The sequence below is a fragment of the Prorops nasuta genome, unplaced genomic scaffold, assembly GCF_024137725.1.
Source record: "Prorops nasuta isolate Cenicafe-Biocafe unplaced genomic scaffold, Cenicafe_Pnas_1.2 PNAS00006, whole genome shotgun sequence".
Lineage (NCBI taxonomy): Eukaryota > Metazoa > Arthropoda > Insecta > Hymenoptera > Bethylidae > Prorops > Prorops nasuta.
This window is the reverse complement of record NW_027116803.1, coordinates 8,140,354-8,151,522: the sequence shown is the minus strand read 5'-3', so window position 1 is coordinate 8,151,522 and position 11,169 is coordinate 8,140,354. Positions and strand designations below refer to the sequence as shown.

The following is an 11,169-nucleotide window of genomic DNA, read 5'->3' as shown; positions in this document are numbered from 1 at the left end:
TATGTCTAAAAATCGCATATTATTACGTATACGATTTTTTCATGAATGGTGTTGTACAAATTTGCAAGTAAATATCTCTTGGAACGAGGAAATGACTTAATGTTAGTAGTTGCTGTAAAATGTTTAAGTTTCTATATCCAGCGTAGGTAAATAGTTGATTTTATTGTTACAATGGACAAAAATTGAAATCGTTAAATATTTGGTTTTGCGAAAAACACAATATTGTTTTTCTATAATTGTATTCCAAACAGCTATCAATATAGGGGAGAGTGGGGCAAAATGATCCCCCTAAGGCAAAATCCATCTTAGTGACGCTATTATTGATTTTAACATAGCAAAAATTTTATGTAACGAAGATCACATATTACTTTACATTTCTGCGTAGTCGCGACAATTAAATTGTTAAAGATGTTTTGTACTAGTCAATTTAAAGTGAATCTTACAAAAGGATCATTTTACCCTCACCCGTGGGGTAAAATGATCCCATGCCGAATAATTTAAAATAATGACTTTATATTTATAGAAACGATAGACAAAAGCTATAATACTTTCAATAAAAAAGTAGAAAAACATATTTTAGTGCTAACATTATGAATTTTATGAAAAGAAAACATGTTATTCAAGTATAATCGCTAAAATCGCGAAAAGCGTGAAAAAAGTACACTGGATCCAATCTTCTCCATAAGCTTCGTTTTTAAACCGTTTGTTGTATGAAAAATACATTCGTTATCATCATCGTTACTACTTTTTGAGCACCGGCTGCTTCCTACCAATGAAACCACTATGAGATCGTTTTGCCCCAAATGCGTTGCCCATCTTTCATTGAATCTTAAAATTTTACCAAAGCCGATTTTAAATTAATTTTAAGAGGAAATAAAAGTTCATACTTATTATTATGATTTACCTAATTGAGCGATTTGAAATGTATCCCAACATTTATTTCCTATACGATTCAAAAATCGCTTATCTTACAGAAAAATGATGAAAAACACATAAATGCCGCTAACAATTTTTTACGTATTCAAGATAGACATTGCAATATTATATTGTGTATTTAAAAGTTTATATTTTAATATTGATTAATTTTTAAACGAATAGTATCAATAGTTTTGATAAAACGCTGAGGGATCACTTTACTCCGAGGGATCATTTTGCCCCACTCTAGCCCCTAATACTCTTCTAAGGCAGATAACTAATGCAGCGTCCGTAATGGTAATCGCATTTTTTCCATCCTAAGGTCGAAAGAAATTTTTTCCTTACATGAAATATTTTCTAGGATATGAAAATTAAATAAAACGAAACAGTATTGCTGATGCGAAAACAATATTAATATCAGAAAACAGAAATTTCGGCCCTGAAAAGCTACAGATAAAATAGTCGTAATTTTAAGCACTTTTAAACAAAATTAGTATTTTTGCTAACGTATATTCCTACAACTGTTTCCAAAAAACTTACTACTTGAATTCTTATGTTAATGACATTGAAGTTTACGAAGAAAATATTCAAAAGAAATTTTACTGTGCCTCCATAGTTGTAGTATCGTGTCTCTACATTCCAAGTAAAACTCATTTAATTTCGGTAAAATTTAAAAATTTCTATAGTACTTTTAAATATAATTTCTTTAAAAGCAGAAAGTCAAACAATTTGTAATAAACTTAGGGATTAAATAATCTTTACATTTTAATTTTTACCGAAGCGCACAGGAACAATTGGGAAAAATAACACTGGAAAAATAAAAAATACTTTTCACGGAATAAACCAGTAACATTTCTTCTAAAGAAATAGGGATTAGAGTCGAAATAAAAATAAATTAGAATTCGTATTAGAGTAAATGCATGGCAGCTACAGTAAAATTATTTGTGCTTGGATTTTCTCTTTAAAAGAAAGTAAATAGAGAAAAACATCAGCCATATGCTGTTTATAAATGTATTGTACTTTGGTATATAAGCCCAGAGAGGATCTCGCTGTTGATTAGTCATGATTGCTCCATCACCAGTCACTATCCAGATCGAGCCTACAGCTACCTGTCAATCGTCTTTCGGCATATGTGCGTTTCTCGGTTTATATTTGTTCGATCATTTTTGCTGAACGGCTTCGATAAATACATAAAAGTGGATCCACACTAGAGCAATTTTATGCACACGATCGCCAGTCGCGCGCGCTAATACTCTAATTTTTACAAGTATTTTATGCATAAAAAACAAAAGAATTCTAGAATATTAGTACACGAATAACTTTCGCGTGTGTGTTCAAAAATGCTCTTGTTCGGATCCACCCTAATATGGCACTATTTTGTTTAACTTAGAAAATCGTTTAAAGGTCATGTGTGAAGTTCACTTAAATTATCCTAAATGATGATCTCTTTTGTTTATTGCACATTTTGTAGCATTATGTGTGAATAACTTTTCTCATATATTAATTTATCATTTCGTTTAGTGATTCATTATGTATTTCGAGTTGAAATTGTATATAGATATGAGTTTAAATGAAGTATTGTACGTCACCAAAACAGTTACGTGTATACGTACGTAGAAAGTGTCACCTAATTTCTTAGAATTTAAAATCGAAATGTCCAGTGAGCCACTAATTTAAATAATAAATTAATATAGAGTTTTGAAAATCTCTCGCGATAAGCTGTAAGAATGTGTAATAAAAAGTATGGAATATTTAAAAAATTGAAATGAACTTGACGTGACCATCACATGGCTTTCAAGGTCAAATAAATAATTCTATTTTGTATTCTTTTTAAAGTCATTCAACTTTTATTTAACACTAGATATACCAGCGATTGAACCAGTCATTTTGACTGGTACCAGTATAAGTGTCAAAAACGCAAATTATTTTTACTAACAACATATATACAGTAATATAAACTTTATAAAATTAATTCTTTTGTTATAACTAGAAAAGTCATGATATTATTACGAAAAAAAAATATTACACGTAGTAGGAATTTTAAATTGAAATACCGAAAACAGTCATTTTGACTGGTCTGGTATATCTAGTGTTAAAATACATTTATCTGCGGAAGTTTTGTGGAAAGTTCGGGGGGGGGGGGTGTCGGATTATATATATATATATATATATATATATATATAGCTCTTTAGGGGTATAGGTAGATTAAATCGTCCTGTTTTTTGCTTAGCTTTTTATGCATGGTGGGATTCTATATGTCCCACCCTATAAAAAAAGACTTATTGAAGCGTTATTAATTTTTTTATTATCTGAGTAATAACTTATGTAAAATAGTCGAAATGAATGTATATTTCTATTTTTTTATAATAAGCAAAAAATCTGTATAACCAGGGTTTCTATTTCCTTTAAAATCGTATACTTCAAAAAGTTAAAATATTGATCATCTTTTATAGTGTATTATATCACAATATATATATATATATATATACGCGTTATTAATTAATTAACTTCACAATTACTGATTAGAAACTGCTTTAATATTTATATAAACTTGCCTCGAAGAGATTGAAAAACTTTTCAGATTTCTGATCTTGTCCACTAGTACTTTTAATAATCTAAATTTCTATATATTAACGAAGCTTGATATAGCGAGGTGTGTATTTGATATGTATTCTTGTCGATATAATTATTTAGTTTGTATGTACCATCAAATGAGGTAATTAGTAACAGTGATGGGGTAATAAGAACCACACTTATAATAGTACGTTTTGGCATTTTACTATTGTCGAGTTGCTTGCTGACCAATGTTAATTATTAAACAAAGATCATATTAATAGAAATTAGTAAGCAATCAGATTACAAAACGTCAAAAACAAACTATTATAAGTTTGTTACTTATTACTCCTCACTGTAATTAATTACCCTATTAGACGGTATGTACCTATACCCTACCTTAATAAATGATCTTAACAATTTTAAGTTATTTGACTATATACAGAATGTGTATCAGCAATTATGCTTTTAATTTGAACCACATATTCTTGAGGATAAACTAAGTCGAAGGGTCATGTACCATTACATTCGTAAATGCATCATTGCTGAGATAAATCAATTTTAAACCGATAAATCGGTACTTCGATTCAACGGAAAAATTACATTACTTTCACTTTCATCGACATTTCCCTAAATATTATCTTAGTTCACCAATGAGGAAACTCATGCATAGTTCTATATGGGAATCGCCGTTCATCCGGACGATAAGCGGGCCAACGCTGGCTTTTGGTTATCGTCTGCTAAGATTGAGCCATCGCTCCGCCAACCATTGGCACTTGTTTTTCGGGAAAAGTCGCGCGTCTGTCTTATCCCGATACTCGGCCATCGATAGGCAACTTTTAACGGGATCCCTCACGCCTGCTTTGCCGACAGTATAAGTCAATAAACAATTAGTCTAACAAAATTCAAATGCGAAGCAAATTGAACAATCGAGCGTCTTTAGGACAAGGCGCCAGTTCTAACGAGTGAAACGAGCTTAAAAAAACTCAAATCGGATGAGAATTAACTCTGTACCATTGTGCCGCGTTTTCGAAGAGATGCCACTCTTGGTTATTCCCACTTGAAGAGCGTACAGCTTTTTTCTTCATCGAATTTGAATTTTTTTAAGCTCGTTTGACTCGTTAGGACTGGCACCTTATACTAAAGACGCCCGTTTGTTCAATTTGCTTCGCATTTGAATTTTATTAAACTAATTGTTTATTGATTTGTAGTGTCGGTAAAGCAGGCGTGAGGGATCCCGTTAAGCCGTGTCTACACTTGCAAGTGAAGAACGAAGTGAACCTCGTGTTGCAAATCCTATCTACATGTCGATGTCTCTACGTGGCACATTCGACTAAGCGCTAACATTATCGACGAATGGACAAGTATTGACCTGATACTTGGATAACGATTGATGCATATCATCGGATCATTTGCCATGTTCGACCTAAAAATACAGAAGTACCACAGGACCAATCTAATTGAACGTGAGCCAATCATGGGCCAAGCGTGGCCCGATGGAGAAAATCCTAAGTGGTGTGTGTGTGTGTGTCCAATTTTATAATGTTCCTCCTTAAAAAACTTTTAATGCCAACTCTGATGTAGAAAGAAATATTTTAAAGAAAAGTTTTTTTGGTTTAGAGTGAACAAAAGACGGTATTACATTGGCTTAACATTTAATTTAGTCATTTCATCAATATATATATATATATATATATAAAGGTAAATTTGAATATTTAACAGAAATCCGTATTTTTGCTTACATATTCTTGTAGCTTAACTCGAGAGCTTTCCACAACACTATTAATTTACAATTTTATTTAACCGTTCACTGAATATTACAGCTGCAAATTGGACAAAGTTTAGCTAATTTTTCCGGACTAGAGTGTGCGTGACCTCTATGGATGTATACGCATAATCGCTCAGCTCTGCATACAATTTTAAATCGAAACATCTAGCTAACAGCTAGATGAAATGGTTTCATATTTCCATATAAGACTTGTGGAAGCTCTTGCTATGAATTATACGAATATGCAATCACACATATGAGAGGTTCCATTTAAAAAATTCAAATTTACCTTTGTAAACGCTTCGAGTGAATCTTCAAGATTAAACCAATCGTACCATCTTATGTCTCCCTCAAAAGTCAAAAAGAACTTTTGTCTCATAAGTTTCTTTCTACAATCAATAATAATTGTTTTGGTACCGAATATTTTTCTAAATATATAAAAAGATAACTAAATTATAGTTATTTTTATAAGACACTTTTGATATTTTATTTCGCGCAAATTAAGATACGTGCTGAGACTCGAAGGTCGATGAACTTGTTGCGCTGAAGGTTATTGAGTACACGATCGCCCTGCATAGCAAATTTAAAAGAGAAAATAGTTCATTAAGACAGGACCTTCGAGCTAAAGCTATAATTCGGTGGTCAAATGACCGTTTTTAAATGTAAACACGCGTGTATAAAAAATCCAGGGTACTTTTTACGTCAAGATGGGACACCTGGCATAGTTATTATTTAATCATTCAGAGGTGATCTATACATGGACGAATTAAAACTGGTAAAATAGGAGCGATGCTCTTTAGCTGAAGAGAGAGAGAGTATAAACCGAGAGAATTTTTGCAAAAGTACTCGTCTTTAGTTACGTTTGTTACCCCCCCCCCCCCCCCCCCACTTTTTCATCCTTTTTTAAGCGAACTCTAATGAAAATTAATAGGTATGTTTGTGATTATATCGAATATTTAATGAATTACATTGTTTCTATTGCATTGTTTCCAATAAAGTTAGCCTTTATATCAATATATGTACAGGGTTAGCGAGATATAATGCCTCAGACCATGGACATGAAATGCTGTTTAACTTCATAATTATACGAGATAGCAATTGTTGCTATGAGACCTTTTTGAACGCAAATCAAAAGACATTTCAACACTTCAAAAAGGTCTTATAGCAAAAATTGCTATCTCGTATAATTATGAAGTTAAACAGCATTTCATGTCCATGGTCTGAGGCGTTTTATCTGGCTAGCCCTGTATTATGTATTCGAGGTTATAAATAGCAACCCTATCTTTAATAAGTGGAAAATGGTAATAACGACTGCATTTTCCAGAGATACATACGTAAAGATTCTCCTTCGCAGAGGTGCAAAGTAATCATGCAAAAGATATTTTAGGCATAAGAATGTAAAATTATAAAGATGAAACAATTTAATTTTTTTTAATGGAATCCTATATTTTTATTGTACATTCTTATAGCTTATCCAAGGGTTTTCGAAAACCGTGTATTGATTTTCACTTTCATTCACGCATTTATAAGATACTTCGAATTGAACTTGCAGATGGCTGTGAGTTTGCTTGAAGTAATAAGCGGAACCGTTACGCATACATACACATAATTGCTCACACCAATGTATATTTTCAAATTTAAATATCTGATAAATGATTGGATGAAATTGGAAATTAGTACAAGGTTTTGGAAATCTATTCATATAAGGTAGAATTTGCGGTAAAAAACCTAGTGATTCATTTAGACAAGCCAACGTGGCCTTTATAACTTCTAGATTCCTCTTCATTTAGAACACTATTAAATGTTTATTTAAAGTCATCTTCGAAACAAAATTTACGTGTTTTTGTAAAATTCTATATCTATTAATATTTTTCATTTATTCATGGTTGATACTTTTGAAAAGTTCATCCAATATAAAAAATGTGCAAAAATACTTTGCAATATATTGGAATTTTCGCGGATATTTTGACATTTAAATAACATTGAAATAAATTATTTTATAAATTTATCGGTCTGCCTAAGAAACACAAATCCTACAATTTCCACTTTGAGCCACCATTCCTGTATACATTTCAATAATTTTACGAGAACTTTGGAATATTGCATAATAAAAGTTAATTATGAAGATTTGGAAAAATTCGTACATAATACTTTTTCCACGACTTACAAAGATTTCACTACTTTACACGCGCTATTTTTTATCAATTTCCTAAGAACGTAACAAAAAAATTAAATAAAAAGAAAAAAATATCCTAGTCCACGTGCTTGGTAGTTTTACGTGGAAACCTTTACGAATAAAAGTAGGTAATAACAGAAAAATTCATGATGCACTTACCCTAAAAATTTGAACCGTGTAAAAGATTACAGCGTTAATACCAGACATTTGCTGGAAAAACATAAGTCCCAATGAGATCAGTAGAGGTTTGATATGATTGCGTTTAAACAATTCACCAAGCGCTCCTTGCGATGCATTTCTTTCACTGTCAACATGCATTTTCTCAATCATGGTAAGCTCTTCTGTAATGTCCGTTTCCTTTCCACGTAACCATTGAAGAGATTTTCGGGCCTTCTTTGTTTTTCCTTTGGAAATGTACCATCTTGGGGTCTCAGGAATCATAAACATCAAGGCTAAAAATGGTATAGGCAAACTGGCACCGAGCAAAGCAAGAATTCTCCAATCTAAGTACATGCCGGCAGCAAAACAGAGTAAAATACCTGTAAGAAAAGATTAAAAACATTATTTTATTATTGCAAAATGTTCAACTTTTTACAGGTGATTCCTAGTATGAACTCTTTAACATTCAAGTATTTTTTGCCACATTGTAATGATTGTTATCCATTATAATTTGCGGGTACACATAGTGCTACATTTGAATTGGGCAAAATTCTTTTTTATACCCAAAATGACACATAAGCGTTGAAAATCAGGATAAGTAGTGACGGTACCGCGAATCATGGCATATCGCACGATTGAACCTCGTAGAATGGTTTGCAATAATATAAAGAAAATAAGTTTTAATGATAATATGCTCGCAGTTTGTAGTGAACAACTTAAAAAAAAAAAAAAAAAATGAAATAATGGATTGAATAATATTTTTTAAGTTAAAAAGACGACAACAATTTTAGGGACGATTTTGTTCAATTTTGTTGTTCAGCATTCCCTATAATTTGATTTTATCCTTTTTTTTTTTTTTTTCATGTTTACTATGAACAAAATATCTTAGAAACTCATTTTAATGAATTTTTTAACCGATCTACGAGATTCTGAGGTGCACTTTTTTGCCAACTTTTCATTTGCGAAGCCCTAACTAATTCACCTGTTTTTCAACACTCATGCAGATTTATCGACTAAAAAATTATTTTGTGCAGTCCAAATGCACAACGATATACCAACAGACTATGATAAACAATACTCATTAATATACTGTGGATCTTTATGCAAAAATAAAAATATTGAGAAAGTTCTTCCTGAAAGTTGTTGGTTTTACGAATGTAATATTTGGTTAAATTGTGTTACAAACTGATGCAGTTGAATGAAACAACTGGAGATACTAAAATTTTATTATTTATTTCGAACCAATAAATTAAAACCAAATCCATATTTGAGAATGTATTCTGGGAGCCTAAAAATTACTCTCCCTTATCAAATAAAAGTGGAAACTACCTTAGTTTTAACGCGTAGCGGGATTCCCATCGATAATTAAAAACATCACTTACCCGTATTACCAAAAGCAGTTGGCATTAATCCAAGTGTTCCACGAACTTCTGCTTGTATCGTTTCACCCAAGTAAACAGGTAACGATAAAGATGCAATTCCCACGCAAAATCCACACAACGCTCGCCCAATTAAGATCATTGACACATTAGTTGCCAAAGCAATTAATAGCCAAGCTAAAATATTTTTGATTCCATTAATTTTTCTACGAATTAAGGAATATGACGAAGATTGATTTTGGATCTCACCTCCAATAAACGGAAGAGCCGTCGCAAGGATTGTATTTCTTCTTCCTAAATATTCTATACATGGACCACCAGCTATGCCCCCAAAAAGAGCACTCAGAGGCATGATAGAACCAATCCACATACCCTAAAATTAAAATCACAATGTTGGAAGGCAAATTCAAAATTTACAACGATACATCGTTGAATCACATTTTCGTAAGAAGGACGATACTGTCTCGTCGATATTTTATGAATGATTAATGACACATGAATTTTAAACAACAATAAACTGCTACAAATTACTCAAAAGATCAAAATAAGTAAAATTGTTATATTCCTATCCTATTCATAAATATAGTTAAATGATACTTAATTTTATACCTTTGCCAAACTTTTAATTTTTAGAAGCTTTAGGAATTTATAACGTAATATCCAAATCTGTAAACTATTTCAAAGATTATTGATATGATTTTAATAAATGCGATGTTAAATTTAGTGACACAAAGAACTATTAATCATTGACGGAATCGAGTTTTAAACGGATGAATTGAGAGTTAATCTTTAAACTTTTTCTATAGAATTTCATGTGGACGCAAATATTTTTTCAGATTTATATAGAAACGCTTCACCTTGTATTATCAATAGCAGCGAAACAAACTTTCATGTCCGCTATAGAAATTTATATTGATGATAAAACAGTGGCGTGTCCTGCGGCCCGATGAATTAAAACCGTTCTCAGCAAGGTTCAGTAAATGACCATCAATCAGATAGTAATCGGGCTATAGCGCCCCTGACCACGCACCAATGACGCATGTGAGGTTAAATTTTTAACCATCCATTGACCCTTCCTTGTATATTAGTGTATTGTACCTTTTCATACAACTAATTTATTTTATAAATTTTCCAAAAGTGCGAAACTTGTACATTTTTGTATATTTCAATTTACAAAGATATTGTATAAGGCGATATTTTTTTTGTTATAATTTTTTATAAAATATCATTACTCAACAAGTAGTTGATACTATTTTCTACAACTTTGTAGCAGATTATTGAACGTTCGAGTTTTTCGAGGAATTAAATATAAAAGCTGAATATGCAAGCAATAAATATTTTCAAAAAATGAATTTCGCGACTGACAAGCTGTAATCTTTTGCAATCGACAAAAGTTTTCAAAACAAACGTGACTGTCTTAGTATACTATTCGGAATATTTAGTATTCCAATGACAACGGAATGTGTTTTTAAGAAGAATTCAAATATTTTAGATTATGTCAATTATCAAAGCACGTTTGTTTAGGAGCCTCTCCTCTTTCTCATTTTCTCTCGTAACTCTAATGAATTTTCAAAAATATTTCTATTTGCCACTTACTATATATATACATATATTAATATTATGTTGATATTGTAATTATGATTAAATTTTTATATTCACAGGATAACGAGGAAAATATTTAAGTTTAAACTCTTCTTGTGTATCATTAATTCGTAAAAGGAAAACAGTCCTTTAAATTAATTTAGTATAATAAGGCTACATGTGTGTGTCGAAAAGGAATTAGATTCTTATAAGGAATTTCTTATCGTTGTAAAACCTGTCAAATGACATTCAACGATAACTAATTATTATTCAGTGCGTGTCTTTGATGGCCATCGTAAAAAATGATTCACATTCTAAGGACAGGCTTGAAACGGTTCAAGTACAGAGTAACAATATTTTAATCTTGTCCATACAAATGAATCACGAAGAAACGACGGTACGTCAAAAATGTTAAAAATTAAATGAATAATTTATTTCACTTGTGTCACAGTGTTAAACTAGACTCACAATTTGATTGGTAACCTCGAAAGTCGCTGTAGCATTATTTTGCATGGAGACGAGACCAGGTGATGTGTACGAACTTGCATAGCCGACCACCATGGAGCCCATTGACACCGAAAGTGCTGCAATTACCTAAAATTATTTAATAATTATAATTGTGATCTCGCTACATGGAC

The 11,169-nt window shown here is 31.6% G+C and overlaps 1 protein-coding gene across 5 annotated transcripts in view; it reads right to left on the bottom strand.

The window, feature by feature from the left end:
* The window catches only part of LOC136774071 (facilitated trehalose transporter Tret1-like), a 40,248-nt gene that overhangs the window by 5,051 nt on the left and 24,028 nt on the right, over nt 1-11,169 (bottom strand). For all 5 annotated transcript variants that reach the window (XR_010822711.1, XR_010822712.1, XR_010822713.1 and 2 more), the window contains 4 exons: nt 11,000-11,125; nt 9,200-9,323; nt 8,954-9,127; nt 7,572-7,951 (listed from right to left, as the gene is read on the bottom strand). Coding sequence is in view for 2 of the 5 variants with exons in the window: in XM_066728144.1 (XP_066584241.1) it covers nt 7,572-7,951; nt 8,954-9,127; nt 9,200-9,323; nt 11,000-11,125 (804 nt within the window). In the remaining 3 variants the exon portion in view is untranslated. The remainder of the gene's footprint in view (nt 1-7,571; nt 7,952-8,953; nt 9,128-9,199; nt 9,324-10,999; nt 11,126-11,169) is intronic.